Below are 21,563 nucleotides of genomic sequence, written 5' to 3' on the forward strand. Positions count from 1 at the left end.
AAAGTCTTGTAGTCTTGTACTCACCCTGACTCTCCTGTATTTAAAGCATGACAGTGAAGCAGTCAACACTACTGAGTGAACAAGATGTTTGAAATTCACACAGTTTGGTTTGCTTTGTGTACTTTTATCTTGAATCAAAAACTTCAAATGTAAATCCCTCAATCCTTGAATTGTGAATATAAGAAATATATGATTAAATTCATAAACTCAAAGAGATTCAATTTAAAGCAACAGTATTTAGAAATGTTCAGCGATTTGGCGCCCCACACAGTTTCTTTACCGTGGTAAATACAAATCCCAGGTCTGTAACAGTTTGTCAGATGTAATGCAGGTGCTAACTACAAACAAAACTTTACGTCAAAACAATGTTGTGTTTTGTTTTATGTAATGCTGTGATCCTGCCCTCTCACTGAAGTTAAACAGTGCAGATACATAATGTTGCTTTAATTTATGAAAACTACATATTACAAATTACAAAAACAGCCTGTTGATAACACAAAACTATATCACATCCCATGCAGTTAACTTTTAAAAAGCATTACTGACCTGTACATAAGTCATATAGATGAATCCAGGGAACACATGCCAGGGGTAATATTGAACTGATGTCACTGCCATTTTTATTTTGAGTTCATATTTTCTTTCTGTTTTTCTTTTATAATTGTGAACAGAAATTCTCTGTTGTTCAGTACAATAAATGAAAACAGCTATAGAGTAGACAGCCGTGCAGTGGGTAATCAAGACATCTTGTCTTGAACACAGGCGTAACTAACAACATGAACAGCTGCAGTCCATTAAGCCATCATTGCTGTTATTAATAACACCTGCTGAACACCTGCACTGCTCCTGCTATCACAATGCAATGAAAGTGGTCTATAAGAGAGAAAATTATAGAGCACATCCAAAGTTGAAGTTGAACTTATTCTTTACTGATTTAATATTTTTTAAATGGCAAGTATGAAAGTGGACAATAAATACATACAGTGACAGCTTGGAGGCCTGTATGCTGACTTTTCCTTGTAAAAGAGTTTTTTGTGGGGAGTTTTTTATGCCCCTTTGGGCAAATTTGTGATGTGTGATATTGGTCCATAAAATTATATATTATTATTATATTACTTAACTGACTTGGCAGACTTTATTGTGTTAAAACTGCACATACAAAGTAAAAGCAATTCCTTCGTTCCCTTACCCAGTGAGAGTTGTTTTCACTAGCAAGGGCCGTGACAACAATATGTTTAATGTACCGTATAGTCAGGAGGTATTTGATATAAATGACAGCTGTAAGGGAGTAAGGGATGAGGAAGGAGGGTGAATGGATGAAGGGAGGGCAGGTCAAGAATCTGAGACAAGCAGAGCACCAGGTTTCAATAAATAACTTCATTTATTCATCCAACACAGTAGTTTCATCATATACTTGTTCAGAATGAGTTAAATATGAGTAATGAGAGCGTGCAGGGCCATTTCTCCTGATACAGTGTGTGTGTACATTATATAGGATTTGATAGGTTACACCCAGGACTTGGAGGCATGGAGATAGAGAGAAATCTTCGACCCTATGCCTGAAAGCAGCAGACAGGTGGCGCCCTTTCACCCATGAATAAGCAGAAATGGTGTTTTGCTGAGTGTCACACTGGAAGCAACACTGACCTGATTTTATATCGCAGGGTTTCTCTCTGACAGCCTTTCTGCTCGCCTCGGGGTGATTTACCTGCTGCTGGGTGCTGCTGACAACACCTCTGAGCTAAATGTAAATACTCTGTGTTTGTTTAGGTTGGTGTATTTCCACATACTGCCTGCACTGGCTCTCTCAGCAGAGGACAGGGGGGCGGATATTGAGCATCTCTCAGCCTCCGCCCGCCTCCGCGCCTCTGTCCAAAGCGAGCGCTGGAGACACAGTGGGCACCGCAGAGCGACCGGGGGACACACAGAGAGGGGCGATGGCCGCCGATGGAGGATGCGGGGAATCGGTGGATCAGTACCGGGCCGAGCTGGAGCGACTCACCCAGGAACTTGCCGAGGCGAACCGGGAGAAGATCAGGGCTGCGGAGTGCGGTCTGGTCGTGCTGGAGGAGAACCAGGCGCTGAAGCAGAAGTATGTAGACCTGGAGACCGAGCAGGAGACTCTCAGGAAGGAGCTGGAGCAGTTACAGGAGGTAAGAGGAGCTGCCTCCGCTGCTTGTTTTTCTGACGAGCCAAACGCACTGCGGTCAGGTGTGATCAGCTGCGTCCAGACAGCAGGGTGTCCACAGCAGGTTAATGTGGATGATGTCTTGTTTGTTGTGTTAATGTGCACTCAGTGTGAGTCCAGACAGAGTGTGTGGGAACCAGCAGGGGTCGTTATGTGGTCTCCAGGGTCCCCAGCAATTAAGGAATAGTTTAATATCACTTAAATTTAATTTAATTGGGGAGGATGTGGTGCATAATTCCCATAATGCTGTAGGTTTCATCCAGTAATCTATGCTGTTTCTGTGCAGGGAACAGTGCTGGACAATGCATTAATTATATTGCAAGCTCAGGACTCAATAACATCCCACACCATTGTGTTTCACTGTCTCAAGATTCCTTCCCTGTGTGTGCACAGCAACAGTCATCCCTCTCAAGCAACTGTGCTGGGACCCTGGGTGCTCTGTTGCCTTGCCAAGATATGTATTCTTTCTCAGAAACCCCTCAGTAATTGGATCTTCAGAGTGTCCACTACTGTTTGTGTGCTGGCTCAGTTGTCCTTTGATCTTAATGTCAAGATATGCGCAAAGACACATCAAGACTTACTGTGAAGTTGTTAGATTGGAGTATATAAGTTTGGGGCTGATAACCTGGAGAAAGTGCAGAGAAGGGCTGTCTGCTCCCGCTCCAGCCTGAATAATGAATGCTGGCTGTGCTCATACATATAGTCATTAATGCATACATGCATATAGCGACAAGAAGCAGATGCTGACAGAGCTTCACAGCTCAAGGTCGCTCATGGAGATGCTCTTGAACCAGAGGGCCAAGAGGAGGAGGAGCTGAGGGCTGTGTTTTTGTGAATGCCTGTGACTGACAGAGAGAGGGGACATTAGCATATCAGGCCTTCGCTGCAAACTTGCCTCCTCATTAGTGAAACAGTGTCATCTCTAATCATAACAGGCAGTTCCCTTCTAAATTAAAAGTCATCCAGTCACAGGAAAATGCTTGAAGTATGAAACAAAGTAGAGCGGCAAGTGTACTGAAGTGTGTACACCTCTGACAACCTAACTCCAATATACGAATTTGTTGATTTTCTTGGTTTTACATGAAAGTGAATGCAACATTTACTGGTTTTGGACAGTTGGCCTGACAAAAACAACAAAAAAGGACAACTTAAGGATGTTACATTGCAATTTAGAATATTGTGATGAGTATTTTTCATTGCTTTCTGGTGTTTTACTGACCAAATGATTATCGAAAAATTGTGAAAATAATAGTTAGTTGCTATTAATTTATTATTATTATTTATACAGCGCAAGTGCCCTTTTGGATGCCCCTTTGGTAGATAAAACATGATGAAGTGCCCTTCTCGAGCCCTCTCTTCACTATAAATATATCACGACTTTTTGAGTGCTAGTGTAGTGTACATCTGGCTCCCTTATATATATAGTCAGGAAAAAAAACATGATAACATCACATACTCTGCCTGACTGGCAGCACCCACCACGTTACACTATGCATGCACGGTTATATAATGTGTTTACATCGTCCACTGTCTTCCCACTGCCCTTTTCTTCCGCTGCTTGACTAGTTGAATATTTTGTTTTGACTTGCATGCAGAAATCGCAATGATCTTTGTGCACATTACAGCACAAAGTTAAAATGAGGAGACGGCCTGACACAGCCGGCAGCAGAGCACTGTCCAGCTGATATCTCACACTTATGGATTATTGGATGATGTGGCGGGTGATGGCGGAAAATGTGATGAGACAGAGAGGAGAAACAGAAAACTTTGACTGTGTAGGGGAGGGGATGAGATGGAGAGAGTAGACGTAAGGAAAACAGTCAAAGTGAGAGATGTTGGCCAAATAGATGCCGAAGATGATAGGCTATTAAGTCAATAACAGTTTCTTGATCGTGTCGTCACCTAACATACAATATGGTGCTTTTGCAAAATCCTGCGTAATAAAACTTTGATTTGTGCTCTAAAATGTCAGCTTTAACTGTGCTACTACAGCAGAAGTGCTGTTTTCTGTGATCTGTCATCCGTTAACATCTACACCCTTTGTATTCTCTGCTTCCCCACCTGCCTGTCTGTCTGTCTGTTTGTCTCTCTGTCTCAGCGAGAGGGAACATTTTCCGGAGGTGATATTACTTCCACAAAAAAAAACACGTCCTGGCTCATATCTGTCTGTCGCACACTTCTATGAATATGAGGCAGAATGGCAGAGTGCAAACCTGCCGCCACAATAAAGTCACGTCTACTGTCGCTGTGCTCAGGAGAGGTGCACGATGAAAGGGCAGGCAAACTGCAAATGGAAACTGGAATTGCTTCTGGGACCGAGTGACCGAGCTCACAGCTGTTATTTATTCTTATGATAGACCAAAAATCTATTATACAGTCTGACCAGCTTGTTTTGTTCTTTTATTTGAGAATAGATTGTATCTTCTGTTTCACCCAGTCGGATTTCATTTTTCAGAAGCTTTCAAAAAGTGTTTCACCAGAATATTGAGTTATATCTTACGTATAAAAATCTCGGAAAAACACAGTATTTCTCGTAATAAAAATACATTTTTTGTTTGAATTTTGCGTGAATGTTTTGGCCTTTTACTGTTTAAATAATTATATTTACATGAAAACAATGAAATTTCCCTTAAATATGGTTGAATACTGTCATAAAACAAATAATCAGACTTAAAATTGTAGAAGGGTGCTGTTATTGGTTTACGTTGTGAAAACTTCCATAATGATTATACAGGATGTGTCAATTAACAAACGAATCTAACCACACAATTCCAGTAAAAGTACTGTAACTACAGAACAATTACTTATTTTAATTGTCACTCATTTTATCTGACAATTCACAATTCACATTCTTGTTTTTGTGATTTTATGGATACGTGTGCGTATTTTAGAAATACAGGGAAAATCTGTAAAATAAACAGAAGAAATTCCATTAAATGTCAGCGTATGCTCTCAACAGAAAACAGAGTGCTGTATCCCATATGTAAAAATAATCGTGTCATGCCTGAAGCATATATTTTCCAAGTATATGATATTGTGTGTGCAGGTGTGTTTGTGCACGTTAGCCAGATTTGCATGCATGTTCCTTCTGTGTTTGCATGTATTCTGTGGTGACACATATGTCCGCATGCACTGGTTGTCTGCCCTCAGTCCAAGTCCCAGCTGGTGGAGAAGAGTACTGCTTGTACTACACTCTGTCTCTCTCACACACACACACAAACACACACACGCACAAACCCCACAGGACACTAGTGTCACAGCTGCTGTAGTTCTGGACTAATTTAATCTTTCTGTAAACTGAACTTTGCCTTTGTATGTGGCTGTATTTAATATTAGCCATGATTAAATGACCAAACACAGGGCCATGATGATGGGAACAAACAGACCAACACCCTCCAGGGGAAATTTGGGCTGCATTTAACGATTATTTTCATTATTGACTAATTTACTAATTATTTTCTCCTCTAACAACTTCCCAGAACCTCAGGCGACATTTTCAAAGAGTTTATTTTGGTTGACCAGCAGTCAAAAACACAAAGCATTTAAATTAGAATTTTTGGCAATCTTGCTTGAAAAATGCCCCAAACTATTAATCAATTAATCAAATAGTTTCCAAACCATTTTCTGTTGGCTGACTCATTGAATAAGCATCTAATTGTTTCAGCTCATGTGGAGGCGCAGCAGTGCAAATCTAAAATTCACCATGGCCTCCTTAGTTTCCTTCTCAATTCATTGAAAAAAATATTTACCTATATTTCTCGACAAAAGGCAGGCTTCTTGTTTTCTTTGTCAAATAAATTCAAAGCTGCTATTGTGCATTGTTTCTCTCATTGTTTGCACAGTGCAGTCTTACATCTCTGCGGGCTCAAGCAGAAACAGAATGCTAAGAGCGTGTATTGGCTCTTAAAGCAAGAACTGTTTTCTTCTCTCCTGTGTCCTCCCCTCTCTTATATTATTTTCCCTTCAGCCAGCTCTTTCTCTCAACCTCCCTCCCTCCCGTTTTTCTCTCTGCCTGCCGGCCCCGTCACTCTCTCGTTCCTTGTATCCCTGTGTGTGCATGTACTGTATGTCTCTGGATAGCTGCCGAAGCAGTGACGGAGACACCGTTACCCCCGTGGTTCTGGCTTGTTAGTGCTGTCTCTGGGCAGATCAACCTCAGATTGGAGGCAGTAAGGAGGAAGATTCCACCACTGCAGAGTGTTTGTGTGGTTTACAGTGATGTTTTCATGGCACTGTCAATAAGGCATAAGATTAAGAGAACTGGAGGAGCAGCCTTGTAGTCATAAAGTCATTTTTTATTCAATTTAATCATTAGGTTGTTTTCTGAAAACTGCCCTGTACTCACTAATGTGGAGGTTAATCTCTCACATGTCTCCCATTCAAAAAAATCTATTCATCTCTGCAACTCACGTCTGAAGAGTGTGAAAAATAAGTTAGTCATTTCAGCCACTGTCATAGCTCATCTTTTCAGCCCTTGTAAAGTCTGCAGAAGAATTGACATTTATGATAAGTTGAGAACACGCATTTCTCAGGTCACTTCTGCTCTAAAGGCTTCAGGCTGAGAAAGATGCCAGAAGAAATCTACATCAGATTCTTCACAGAGTTACTTGAAATACCTTAAAAGAAAGATTCAGTCATGATTCATCAGGCCCACATGAAATCTGAATCTTGAAGACTGTCTCTTAATGTATCTTGCAGCTGTGTAGTCATCCCTCTCCTTTACACTGTTCTTGGTGGTGTTTGCACACGTTTAATATTTTTGGCGTACAGCGCTTGCAGCCATTGAACTTCCAGCAAACATAAAACATTTTTTGGTTTTATGGATTTACTGTTATTCTGATTAGTATTCATCTTGTGTAGAAGTCTGATACCACTCTCATGTCTGTAGCTAAGTTTGAAGTCAGAGCCAGCAGTCAGTTAGCTTAGCTTAGCTTAGTTTAGCATGCAGACTGCTTCTTGTCGGGGAGTAGTGACTTCCTGGAGTCCTGCACACAACATAGATGACAGAAAATGTTGTTATGAGCTCTACAGGCTCTGGTGGGTGGATTTGTTTACCTTTAGACAGAGCCAGGCTAGCTGTTTTCCCCTGCTTCAAGTCTTTATGCTAAGCTAAGCTAACCCCTGCTGCCTCTCGCCTTATGTCTCATGTATCAAATGACCCTGCAGTAGTCACAAGTATTTATCAGCCCCAGCTCTGATCAGCAGTGATGAAACACAACACCCAAGAGGACACGCCATTTTGCCCCTTTCCTAGCGTGATGCTAGGATGCAGTTTAAAGTTAAGGAGGCCGGCTCGTTTATACGTTGCCATCCGTCTCTGTTCAAGCAGCACTCGTACACTGTTTAGTTGGCACTGAGTTTGAAAGAGAGACTGAAGTAAAGGATACAAAAAAGTAACCACCGTAACACTGTCATTGGTCTATTTGCCAGCTGCCTGATCAGTACTGCACATGTGCAACTCTCAACAGAGATGATAAGGAGGAGAGATGTCTCACTCCTCAGCTATTTCCATCATCAGCTCCGGAAAAAACTGATAGGTCTAATTTCTAATGTTGTTTAAACTTTTTTTAAAATAAGTTTTAATGTTTCCTGGACACAGTCTGATGAGGTATATTATCTGCTGCTTTCTACTGTTCCCTGTTTTCCCAAAACTAAACAAAATAACAGATATTCAAACATGTTTACTGGCAAAGGAAAAGGAGTCAGTCGGCTATATTTAGCAGGTTTACACATGTTTAAAAAATCCTGCATACACGTGCTAATTGTTTTTTTTTTCACAATTTCTTTATTGATTTTCCATTTTAATTAACAAACATTCATACACATAACAACAACAGTATAACATACAAATACAAAAACAGGAACCCCTCTAACCCACCCTCTTCCCACCCACAACAAGATCTACGGTTAACAAAGTTCTGATAATAGTATCAAAATGTGCCTTACATATTTAATCTGTACATATTCCAGTGAATATCAATCCTCTTACAGTACCAATACTCCAGCCGTGTAACCCTTATTGGGCCATTCCAAGATCATGAAGGTGGTGGCAACAGATCTTGTCCAGCCCTAGGTTGCACATTCAAATTATTTATGAAGGTTAGGAAAGACAACCACATTTTGTTAAAGTCCTCAACTTTTCCTCTTGCCATGTAAGTCAACACGTGCTAATTGTAGTGTAAAAATGTGACTCTAAAAAGCCTTTTCCCAAAATTCGAAACTGCTCCTTTAAAGGTATCTTCCTTATCCAAAACTAAACAATTTGAAAAACAATTGAACCAGACAACACTGCAGTTGTCTAACTGCGTAGGCAAGCATGTTATCTCATGTGGCAAACTATGTTACAGTATAAAAGTTATTCTCAAGGGTCGGCTGTCAATTTCAGGAAGAGCAACACACACCTTGGCTGTACTGTAGATGATTGATTCGCTGTCAGTTCATCCCCTCTGGGATCTTCTCCACAGTAACCATCATCTGCACGAGTCAGGCTAATATCAGGCGACTTCTTGGTCATCGGGGACCGGTGATGATGAGGGTGTGAAGCTGTTGGTTGACTCTACCTCCTTCAGAATTCATTATGAAGCTCTGTGAAGGACCTGGACAAATTCACGCTTCAACCTTCAAGACTGAAGCAGCAGAGTTGTTCTCACGCTTACAACGTCTGCCGTTTTTTCTTTGAGGTGGTGAATCAGTGTTGAATAGAAGAATTAGCAAAACCTGAATAGTAATTAACCTTTTTTTTTACTATTGTGGAAATTGCCCAGTACACCCTGGTGTGTTTGACTAGATGTCCAGTTCATGGGCTACAGTCACGAAAGAGAGCAGCTGTGGTTGTAAATCAGTCTTTTTTTGAATGCGCAGAAGGGCTACATTACAGGTTTCTTGTTTGCTCCTCTTTTACATTAGCCGGGATTCGGAGGAGGGCATTAAACATGGATGGAGGGTCTGAATCAATAGTATCTCTCGAGATGGTATTCCCTTCTTTCGCCATCAGCCCACCATCCCCCTCCCCATCTCCTGGAGCCCCTCTCCCATCCACCCCTGTGATCCCTCCCCGGAGTGAAGTGGGAATTATGCATCGATTTCTGTTCTGTGTGGTGAAGATGTATCATGTCTGAGCTAAGCTGTGGACTATTGTGTGTACCGTCACACGCGTTGGGGAAATCAGCGCTTGTTGGTGAAACATCTGATAGATGTAATTTCTTTAAAGTGGATCACACAGCTGCAGAATCACTAAAAAAAACTTTTAAATTATTGTAGCCATTTACTTTGTTCCTTCAGTTTGAATGGCATTGGTGTTTGAGAGGAAAAAAGGTGTGCTGTGCTGCAGGTTTCATGCTGTTGACCTGTGACCCCAGCAACAGGCTCAGGGATGCAGTAGAGCATATAGATAAGGACCTGTCTGCCCTTGTGTTATGGCCTCTGGTGTATTCTATGGCGGTGTTTGATGCGTGGGTGTTTTGTCAGGACCTGAAGGGAAGGTCATTTGTCTTTGTAGTTCAGTCACACATCGGGACCACTTTTTCCTGCATGTGTGTGTTTTTTTTTCTCTCCTGTGTCTGCTGCACATATAGCGGGAAAGGTTGGGGAGGGGAGGGCGGTGTTGGGTGTGGATGTTGTGATTGAGACCAGAGAGGGAAGGAGGGGCGGCAGGATAGAGTGGTGGTGGTGGTGGTGGTGGAGGTTGTGAGTGTCTCTTTGTTGTTTCAGGTTTTAATGGTTGTGTTGACTTGATTTAGAGGATGTCAGGAAGAGAGAGAGTGCAGACCAATTGCTGTATAGACAATCTGACAACAGAGCTCATGATTTTGCTGAGTTATATCAGAATCTGACCCATATTCTTTTCTTTCCTCCCTGTTTCTGAAACCTCGTGATCCTCACATGAAAGAGAACAGGACTTAATGAAGCTGTTCTCTCCACAGAAACCCTTCAGGCACGCCCCAGCCCCGCATAGATTATGTTTTTCAGAAAGCTCCTTTTTGCTGCAGTGAAATACAGTAGTTGGTGAGAGGGAAGAGGGAACAGGACTCCCCTGCCTGCAGGCTGCTGTATTGATTAGTCGTCTACTTTAGCTGTGTGCGCTGCAAACTCTGAAAGCATAGCAAAAAAAGCAATCCACCCTCTCACAAGGAAAACTTTTGTTTTTGCAAATCAAAGGTCCTCCTTGTGTGCATTAAGCGCTGCGGTTGTGGCATCTGCTGCCCATGTTTGTTGTTATCGCTCACATGAATTACATCTTTTTCATTAGCGCTTTAAAGCAACGCTGAGTCCAGTTATTCTGCCTTGGTTGTGTCTAGACAAAGCAATTTAGTCCCAGCTAAAGTCTTCTTTCATGCTTATCATCTCTGCGGCCTCCCATCTAGATGTCCAGAGGCCATTATATCCAGCAACGATGTAGAGCAAGAACAACCATGATCCTCTGAACGTTCTGCCTACCCCCCCTCGTCACAATTACAGTGCGCATGAGCATGAGCATGTACACGCCAAAACATGCACTTAGAGACTCAGAATCAGGGTCAGATGATCTGTCTTTGTCACTTCTACCCTGTTAGAGGATGTATAGGATTAGGCAGGTATTAAATCATCCCCTAGTTAACCCATTTAATTAACCCTGTCCTCCATCACAAGAGAGATGATGTCAAGTTAGGTCATTAAAGTGAAAGAGAGTACATTATATTAAGTATATGTATGTTGTTTTGGGCCTGCTTTTGGAGGGTTCGGAAAAATGCTGAAAAAGAAACGTGAATTGAATCATTTGGTCTATAAAATGCGAGAAAATACAAACAATTGCCATTACAGTTTCCCAGATCACTGTGTGAATCACATATTTACAATATTGTAAAACAGAAATGCAGCAAATCCTCACATTAGAGAGCAGGAATCTGAAAATGTTTGGCATTAGGGAGGCATTTGTCATTCAGTCGGTCAGTTGATCAAGAAGAAAACATCTGTTATGTTAAAGTCTGTTCTGTGGATTGCCGCCACATTCATGGTCACCCGAGGATGAATCCTAATGATTTCCCCTTTATCTCTAGTTCCCTTTTCTGCTCATACCCCATTCAGGTTCAAGTTGTCATTTGTCGAGGTGAAATATATCTTCATCTACAAGATGAACTGGCACCAAATTCAGGATTCCCAGAGGATGAACCTAATGTATTCTATGATCCCCTAACTGTTGCACCACCATGATTGATTAGCACAAAATGTCCATGTTCTCTTCAGGATGAATTGCAATAACTTAAGTGATCCCTATACTAAGCAGGTGAAAGCTTTTATCTGGCCAGTACTAGCAAAACCTGCAAAACTAAAGGAATTCACAGCCTTAGCCATACTTTGTGTGTAGTGCTAATTAGCGATTGTTATTCTGCTAACTTGCAAAACTAAGATGATGAACATGGTATACATCCGTGTCACATGTCACTCCACTGAAAATAGCAGGTCTACCTGAACAGTCAGTGTACCTTGAGTGAGTCTGGGTCGAAGTTGTCGCAAACTCCAGGGTTAACCAGCTTCACTCAAATCCATGTCACGATATCTCTGTTGAAGGGATGCACTAATATAACAGCTGAACATTGGTATTAGCCCATATTCTCCTTGTTTACTGCTATGGGCCAATCTGCAAATAAGATAACATACACCCATGGCAGTGGCTTATGTTTATCTGACGTGTCACATCAATTTTGCGCTGGCACATTCACAGACTACTGGTTTGTGACATTCCTGCCATCAGTTTGTAAGGCTTTATAAGTTCTTATAAATTCTTAGTAATGAGTTGATGGTTGTATAGCCGGCAAAATAATCTTTTGAAGCAGTAATTTAAAAAAAAATCTCAATGTGAAATGTTATATTAAAGGTTGTTTCAAACATTTGAATTTGTATGTTATTTCTTTATAATGACGATTTATGTTTCCTTGGCACAAAAGGGGGAATAAATATGAACCAAAACAAAATACACAACAACAAAAGAAACATTGTACCGGCATCATCAGTCAAATTGTTATTTTAAACTTAGTATCAGCCCAGAAATTCACAATAGGTGGATCCCTAGTCTAATGGTAATGTCTTCTGATAAGAAAGAGATTGAATTCCAGCCAGAGAAAAAGTATAATGAGAAGGAACAACAATGTTTGGATAAAAGACAAAAACAGAGATAAGAGAGTAAAGAATCCCATTTGCCTGATGAAATGCTGCTGCTGGCGTCTTCTTATTAGTATCCTGTACAGTGCGAGGATTCCCACAGGTCTGCAGGCCTGGCATGGAGGCTCTCCTGTGGCTGCACAAAAGCACTGAGTCACCCAGAGGCCCCATGTGTCAATACCAAGAGGGTCAGTGTGTGCAGGCCGGCCGCTCCATTGTAGTCTGTGTTTGTCTGGCTTGACTGAGTCCTCTTTATCAGCAGAGACCAACTACAGAGACCGGAGACAATGTTATCAGTTGAATCTGTCTCCTGTCTTTCTGTCTCTCTGGCTGCCTCTCTGGGTGCGTCTGCTGGCACTGACACAGAATACCAATCAGCCTGCGAGCTCTCGAACACCTCCATCTTTTTATTGCTCATTGCCATCGTCATTGCTCTCAGCACACTCACTTTCCCCTGTCTCACATTCGGTCCCTTGTCTCATGGAATAGCACTTAGTCTTACAGAGCAATGAGAGACTATAAGAAGGAGGGAGTGAAGTGTGCGGCAAAGAGGAATCAGAGTGGGTCGATCCCCCCACTCCCCACATTAGCGCTCTAATTCTTCTTCACCCCGGGCAAGTCCCTGAACACTTGAATGACTGAGGAGACTCAGTGCTTAGATAAGGATCATAATGGAAGTGGTCTGTTGTCATTTAGGAGGATTATGATGGAATGAGAGAGCACTTAAAGGATTCTGGACAAGGGAGAATAAAAATATTTGAGTCAAAAAGTCAGTAAAACAGTAAAATAGGCCGTTTGCACTGTTATGTAAGACCTTAGGGATCATGATCACTGAAACCTTTTATTTAGCCCTGTTTGTTCTGTTAGTGTTCCTGAATCTGTGAGCATCAGTGTATTGCTGTGTTTATTAGGCTCTATCCTGAGGGAGAGAGGCAGCTTTAGTTTATTGCAACAGCCCATCCCCACTCACACAAACACCTGGAGGCACAAAAATACTGAGTGTCTTTAAATTTGGCTGCAGCACACCTGCCACAAGCTACTGCGAGAGGCTGCAGCAAGGAGAACTCATTGACATTAAGCATTAAAGAATGTGTGGCTGAAAGTGTAAAGTAGAGGACGGTGCACATCAAATGTTAAGGTCCCATAGCGTAGAAAGTGAGACTACATAGATGAGGAAATTGTTATCTGCAATCTCCACAATTTTTAGTTACTAACTTATGACTTAACTAATGAGTTTATCAGAAAATAACTGGCCAATTAATGGATAATGAAAATACTCATTATGTGCAGCCCTATTTAAGTCCTTGTGTGTTAAGTTGAAACTATTAAATGACTTACTTGATTAGTCAATGGACAGACAACTGATCATCAGTTAATCATTTATTTATTAGGAATGATTAACTCCAAATACTCTGAAATGTGATTTGTTGTTGTCTTACTTTTATTTCATTTTAAGTGGAACTTTCTTCTTCTTCCTTCCTACTGTCTGTGTCAGACACTCTCTCTGCATTACAGCCTCGTCTCTTCCTTCTCACTCAGTGCTTTTATTATTTTCCCTTCCAGCCTGCTGGTACTTTCTGCCTCTACAAATGAATGGCAGGAGTCCGGGATGAATACCAGTGAAGTGCATGTCGGAGTGTCCCCGTAGCCATGTGTGTTTTTTTTTTTAATATCAATTTGTGTGCTGGGATGGCCCACAGGGTGGGACATGTGTTTTTGTGGTTGACTTGCTCATGAGCTCCTGCAGGGCCCATTACCAAGCAGAGAGAAGGCTACATATGACACAGTTACAGCTGGTTTGTGCAGTGTGTATGTGCATTAAAGTCTGCTCACGCCGATCAGAGCTTGACAAAGCAAAAAATCCGTCTACGTCCGCCTCTTTATATTGTGACCCCTATCTTACAAAATGTCTCCCAAGATTGGTGTAATGGCTCATCGTGGAGCGGTCCACAATTTGATTTAACACTGGGTCGATGTGTTGAATTCATGAAAAGAGTCAGGAGGAGAGGAGGGGAGAATGTAAAGATTCAAGGAGAAATAAAAAAGGGAATAAAGAGTCATTTGGGCTCCGGCAAAGAAATCTTATGCCCAGCTGCTTCTCGCTCTTCAAATTCAATGTCCATTCAGCCAGGCACAGACTGAGCACACTTAAGTGATAGGCATTCTGGGAAAAAATCCAAGCATCATTGTTATCAGCAGCAGACTTGAGCCAAATTGAATCACTTTAACAAGCCACATCTCTTTAACTAAACCCCACATGTCTCCTGGCAGACCTTTCAGCGTCACACTGCATGTACTGTACGCATTGTGTCGGTGAGGAAGCGACAGATGTGATACCATTGTGGATTTGCTGTAACTGGCTGGGATTTTCCACTATAAAGCTTATTAAGGCGTTTTTTCAGCTGTTATCCTGCATTAGAGCTTTTTTTTCTTCGAGTGTCAGTATAATAGCATATTGTCATGGAGGAATAATAGGCCTCACTGAGCTGAATAGCACTTCAGTGAGGAGGAAGAGAAAGCAGGGCAATACGCATTTCCCCTCCCGACTATCTATAAAGTATTCATATCATCCCCGGCTCAGTGTTTATGTAGACAGTAATTCATTAAGTAGAAGGGCTTTAAATGGTGCAGCGGAGCATGCCTGAGCACTCAGCATTATAATGATAAACCATACACATCCCTGTTGATTCACTGGGGGACTCTAAGTCACTTACAGCACACACAAAAACACACAAAGCAAATTTAAATTTTATTTTTAGTGTTTGTACACATTATATAGTGATCGTTATGTAATTTCAACTTCACACAGGACAACACACTACATGTAGTGTGTGAATAAACGGTTCAGATCTCAACATATGTCACTGAATGTGTTTTTGATCATGAAATTGCTCCTCAGCATCTGCTTTGTTTGTTAATTGTGTTAGTGTGACTGACCTCCATTCCTGCTGGGCTATGATTACCCAGCTTCCCCTCGCTCACGAAAATGTGCTTGTGTGTTTTTTTATAGATGACAGATCTCTTGACTTGGCACTTTTCCCTGTGGCTGAGAAGCACATGGGGACGTTTCGGTGTCCTTGCTAAAGGGCAAAGTATGCCAGGGCGACGAGGCCCATAAACCTGTACTTCAGTGGCTCATCATGGATATGGCTTTTAAGTACATCAGAGGATACTAAATACACAAGTCTGAGAAAGGAATTGCATGTATTAAACTTCCTTTAAAGTCACACTTTAACGAGAGTCTGACTTTTGTGTGACACTTAATTACTTGCATTTAAAGAGGCACTCAGTTTGTCATGAAAAGTGCTATCTATGAGCTGTCCTCTGTGGTGCAGAAGTGAGCTTTCTTAAGTTTGTAGAAAAATAATAATGGTGATGTCATTGTGATATCAGATTGATTTGGTCAGGAGGCTTGTATTAAAAAAAAGGAGGTGTGGAATTTAAAAGTAGGCTCTAAGGAGGCAGGGAGGGTCTATTGGAATATGATAGTTAGGAGGAGATAGTAGAATGTAAAGGTGGATCGGTGAAATAATAATAGGAATTAAAGTAGGGATGCATGCCGATTCTGATAACCAATAGCTAATTACCTGCTTCTTATGGTGAGTTATTATTTTAAAAGAAGTTCCTATAACCTGTAGTTCATCCAGACCTGAGGGTAATGGCTAAGATGTACTGAACAAAAATGGATTTATTATTATTTCATAGCTCTAATGAGATTTGGTTTGTTAAAACTTGTAGTTTTCTTTCTAAGAAGCTGTAGAAAAAAAAAAACATCCACACCAAAGACAACATGTTTGGCTCTCCAGTCTACTGTGTGGCTCTACTCAGGTCATCTTCTCCTCTTCTTCTCTGTGTTTATTGGTGGACGGCGAACTAACTTTCAACATGCAAACAGTCGCCAACTGTATTGAGTTTGTAAATGCTGCTCTTGTTAAGTCAAAATGTCCGATATGTTTCGTGCAACCTTGAAATAAAGAGTCTTTTGGGCAATCAAATCTTTCACTCAGCTTTCTATTGTAGAATAATCATGGAGGAGTAAAGTATCATTTAAAGACTTTGACATAACCAGAGTTTGCACAGTCATGTAGAGGTTATTCACTAACTAAACTGGCAAAGCCTGACTCCTGACTGACGGCTCTTCTATAATTTATGCTGTTGTGGTGTTTTGTACCTGCTGGTCTTTTGTTTTTAATGGATTATTTGGCTCCGTCTCAGACACTCGTGACATGATTTAAAAACTGATGATTGACACAATGCAAGTGACCTGAATACCAACTTGTGAATTCACACATTCCCTGGCATGCAGGTACACATTTATCAATCTATCTGATCTCTAACACACACACACACACACACACACACTTCTCGTCATGACGGCTGACAGCTGTGTGGCTTCTCAGCAGCAGTCCTGCATGTCTCTCTCCATGGTACTGAAATCCCTGATGTGGTTGGCTGGGTCGACCATCTGGACAGGACACAACAGCGTGTGTGTGTGTGTGTGTGTGTGTGTCTGTGTGTCTGTGTGTGTGTGTGTGTGTCTGTGTCTGTGACTGTGTGTGTGTCTGTGTCTGTGACTGTGTGTGTGTGTGTGTGTGACTCTGTACATGTACTGTGAGTGTGTGTGTTCATAAGAATTTTCCTACTTATGGCTTGACTAATACCCTGATTTCCCCATAACTTATCAAAATATTGGAGCAGCGGCAGAGATTAAAGCTCAGCAAGCTGTCTGGTTGACATTTCAATCATTCTCGTGATCCAAATTTAAAGATGTCATCTTTCAAATTGAGCCGTAAAAATGATGCGTTCCTTTCAGAAAATAAATAAATGGCTGGCTGCGACTAATTGATTTTTAGTCTTTGAGTCTTTAATCCACATCCATCACGGTTCAAATTAATTTCTCGTGAATGCATCAATTAATTAATTGATAAACAAAGGCCCCATTTATAGATCACAAAAAATTCTACTCTTGCCACCGTCAATTTCTCATTTCCCCTGTGTTTGAATTTAAAGTGCAGCATTTAGCTCTAAGCTTTGCTCTGTGACCTTTAAAATTTAATTAAGTCTATATCCCTTGCTAGCTTTACATTTGTATCTATAAATAGACTTGTTTTTACAGTGTATGACACTGGGAAGACCTTGTACAGTATGACCCAATAATCATGAAAGTTTGCAGTAATAAATCAGAGTTCTTCTCCCTCCTGGGTTTAAAAATAGCCTCCTCCTGCTGCTTATACACACACACACACACACACACATGCAGGATCACACCCTCACAGGTCCTCCCCTGACTCCTCATTAGGAACTGCAGCAGTCAGGGAAGGATTTCAGGGTTGCACACGCTCCTCCTCTAACACTGGTGCAGCGATGGGTTGGTTCCCTCTTTCCATGGCCCCAGGGATGAATATCTATAGAGGGGGACTCTATTGTCTGGACTTTATCCACTGTGGCACAGAAGGCAGAAGAGCCTCAAGGTTGAATGCATTATCGGGTTTTCAGTACACAAAAACGAACAGTCTGCCAATCAGTGACTACATATTAATATCATCCTGTGGAAAATGGCATTAAACTTTAATTTTCCACATTGTTCTTCACATGTTGTCTGGCTTGTTAGCTGTGTTGCATTTGCCAATTAGGGCACAGATACAGGCCCAATGCTAATTCATCAACATAATGAAACAGCGAGCAGTATTGTCAGTGACGTTGATGTAATTAGGGTGAAAAATGCAGAGCTGTCAAAGTGTTATTTTTAGCCCAACAGAAGCTATGGTGCAACAGCATCAAGAGGGCCAGAGCACACTGTGCTCCGTTATGTGTAAATGTTCGGCCTCAGTGTCAGTCACTGTGAGATCCTTTGAGAGGAGAAGGAAGCAGATGGAGCAGGCAGACTTGCAGTGTTGCTGCATTGGGAGGATTTCCATTGAGTTGGGTGATTTTGGGTCTCTTTGTGTGGTATAAAAAGGGGTGAGGAGGTATATAGGATTCGGGCTGGTTTTTAAACACACCGAAAATTACAGTTTTTTAAAGATATATTAAGAAATTTCACTCATTGGTCGATCAAAGACTCTGAAACAACATTATTCGTTGGGATTGTGTGCAGTCTCTCTCTGTCTCTTATGCATGAGTGTGTGGGTAAAGCTGGCATACTGTCAAGGCTTGTTTCAGTTTACCAAGTTAGATAACACCTTATTTTTGTTATTTTAACCATCCTTTTATTTTATTTCTTCATTTTTAAGGTAGATGGCAGAAATGTAAAACGGTTTAATAGTTTAATTGTACAACGTAGCCTCCTATTTACGATCTAGCACACATGTGAACACTTATATTGTTGTCTTATCATTATGTCACATTGAAAGAATGTGATGAACCAAAATACTGTTGTTATTGTTTATCAATACATTTGTTTAGTTTATTATAAAGAATATTTGAGTGATTTTTTTTTTCAAAGTTAATGAGCTGGAAAACATCAAACCAATCTGCCAGCACTGGCTTCAAGGAGCACAGCTCAGCCTGTGAGAGAGGGTTGTTATGAAACCTTCTGCCTTTTCTTACGCATCCAAGACCCACCGATTCTCCATGGATGACTTGCTGCTGAATCACTGTCTGCAACTGGGACAGTCCTCCTGTCTGTGTGTCTGTTGCTGTGTGGTTCTGCCACACATCATCAGGCAGAATGAAAGGTGCCTGCAGAGTATTGAAAGTTGGGATAGAGTGCTTGGCCAGATTTTTCTTTACTTCGACAACAACTAGCCTGTCTCATTATTTCACTAAGACTTTAACACATTTGTTTAATCTGTACAAAACCAAAGTGTAAAAACAAGAAGATCTATATTCACAGGGGGGAATCTGCCAGACTCTTTATTGGGAGCAATAACTGTGAAATCGATGCTAGTTGCCTGGCGTGCTCACCTCAGGTCATTCCTCCCACACAAGTCGTAATCCTGCATGTACACTCTGGTTTATGTAGGGATTAAAGAGACAAGATATAAGGTGTTAATTATTGAGCTTTAGAGGGCTTGGTAGGTGGGTTTTGTTTAAGACAGAGCCAGATGAGATGTTTCTTCAAGCTAACTGGCTTCTTCTGTCTGAAGCTTCTTAATTAGCCTGTTGACATGAAAGCGGTGTCCATCTTCTCATCAAGCCCTCGGCAAGAAAGCAATTTAGCATATTTCCCACACACACGTCTATTAGTTGTTTATATTTCTGTTTTCAAATTACCAGCGCATGAAGGGCAAGACTGAAGTCTAAACTGTTGCATTTCACATTTCACACACTCTGCTCGTTTGGTAAACCTTGCTCTCTCCTTCGACTGCGTCGGACTAAAAGCCCGACAGCAGGACTCTGTGGGTCCAGATTTTCCTCCTGCAGGGTCCAGCTGTTGCTGTGAGGCCTGCTCGGACATTGACAGCCTCTCATCTGAAGCCAGAATGCAAGCTCATTCAGTCACATTGTGCTTGGAATTAATCAGCTGTTTTGTTCCTGAGGCCCTCCCTCTTAATCATTCACTACAATCACACTGTGCCTCCCCGGAGAGTGACGGAGGGCACAGGGCAGAGTGAACAAGAGAGTTTGAACATAAAAGATATGTGGTGAGCGACTCAGAAGGAGGAGGAGAGAGACAATTATAATACAGTACTTTTATTCTGCACGAGTGTTTCCAGTCATTAAAAAGCAAGCCCTTGAGTACAGTGTTTGTGGCTGGCTAAATGTTCTGTGTATTTATAGCTGTTTTGCTGAGCTGATTATTGCTGGCTGTTATTCACATGCTAACTGTTACATTTGTAATTCACAGGGAAAACAAAGAGGTGTATTGAGTTTGAATAAATCCATCTACCTAGGGAATCGGTGCCTTTCTGAATAAATAGTGTTTTATTTACCTAATTTACAGCATGGAGATGAAATGTGGGTTCATATTGACAGAAAGGATAAGTGGGTGCACCATTTTAATTCATTTGACCAGTGACTGGATCTATTGTTCAGCCTACATTTACTGGTGCTCTGCTGGCTGGTGTCGAGTACTCAAAAAGCAGGTGGCATTCGACAGAGGAAGGTGGTCAATAAAGCTCATTAACTGACATTTTGCTCCTGTAATTTACTCTCATGCAACGATACAGCAAATAATTCATCCCAAATTGTCATTTAGTCATACATTTAGATTGTTTTGTTTATTTTAATGGAGGCAAAGTTTTTGTACAGCTGCTGTTAAACCTATAATAAGACATTTTGGGAAACAAACTTATTCACTCTCTTGCCAAGAAGTTAATGTTTTATACATTGTTATCTACAACACTGGGCCTGCAAAACGAAACCTAGTTAAGTCCCTTAATGCGACATAACAGAGAAAAAAGAAAAATAAACTATTTTATACAATGGAGCGTGGAGTATGAATGCTGCCCTGTAGTCTGATGGTACGGCAGTGGATACTTCTGTATCTTTTGCCAGATGACTGAGACTGCTGGGGTGGGTGTTGTCTTTTAGTAGTATTAGTAGATGAGAGGATCAACAGCACTCTCATATCTGTCCGTTAAAGCTGCTGTAGGCATTGTTTTGCAGTTAGCATTCCCCTCCCTCCTCTCTACGTCACCACATGTATGCACAGCAGTAATCGGCAGACAATCGTCAGTGTGGGCACGTAGCTTATTCTTATGTAACAAAAGACAAAACTACAAGTGTTAATAGTGTCCAAATTACTCTAAATTGAGTCCTTTTTTATCTTTCGAACTGGGTCGATAACTGTCAAACTGCTTGTGAATAAGTTATGAGCAAGATGTCACTTCAGAATGGGGAACAGACACTGAGCGATGAGGTTTTTGAGGAAAAGCTCTTAGTTAATAGCCTAGGAGTTGTAGAATAGGGTATTAGGAAGGGCTTTTATAATGACTATAAAAGAGCCGGTAGGCAACTAAGATGCAGGCTAAATAGTAACTAGAAAATGAGTAATATGTGTTCCATATATAAAGTGTTTGCAGGAGCTCATAGGGGCTAAACATCCATGAGATTACCCCCTTCTCTCTGCATTATTGCTCTATATAGTCTTTATGCTCTATATACTGATTCATGATCTGCTCAAAAGTAGATTTCTAACTGTAATAAATTGCCCCTGTCTCACAATAGGACCTCAATGTACTGCACGCTGCTCACTTAACCTGTTAGCTTGTGAATCAGAAGTAAATAGAAAAATGAAAAATGACCAGGAAGAAGAGACAGCTGCACACTGAAGCTCTTGTCGTCTCCAAATAAT

The 21,563-nt window shown here is 41.2% G+C and overlaps 1 protein-coding gene across 4 annotated transcripts in view; it reads left to right on the forward strand.

Moving 5' to 3' along the window:
- The first annotated feature begins 1,937 nt into the window (after nucleotides 1-1,937).
- Nucleotides 1,938-21,563, forward strand: part of bicd1a (bicaudal D homolog 1a) — a 34,217-nt gene continuing 14,591 nt past the window's right edge. For all 4 annotated transcript variants that reach the window (XM_073472281.1, XM_073472282.1, XM_073472284.1 and 1 more), the window contains exon 1: nucleotides 1,938-2,153. In XM_073472281.1, coding sequence (XP_073328382.1) covers nucleotides 1,938-2,153 — 216 coding nt within the window. The remainder of the gene's footprint in view (nucleotides 2,154-21,563) is intronic.

This window comes from Pagrus major, chromosome 8, assembly GCF_040436345.1.
Source record: "Pagrus major chromosome 8, Pma_NU_1.0".
NCBI lineage: Eukaryota > Metazoa > Chordata > Actinopteri > Spariformes > Sparidae > Pagrus > Pagrus major.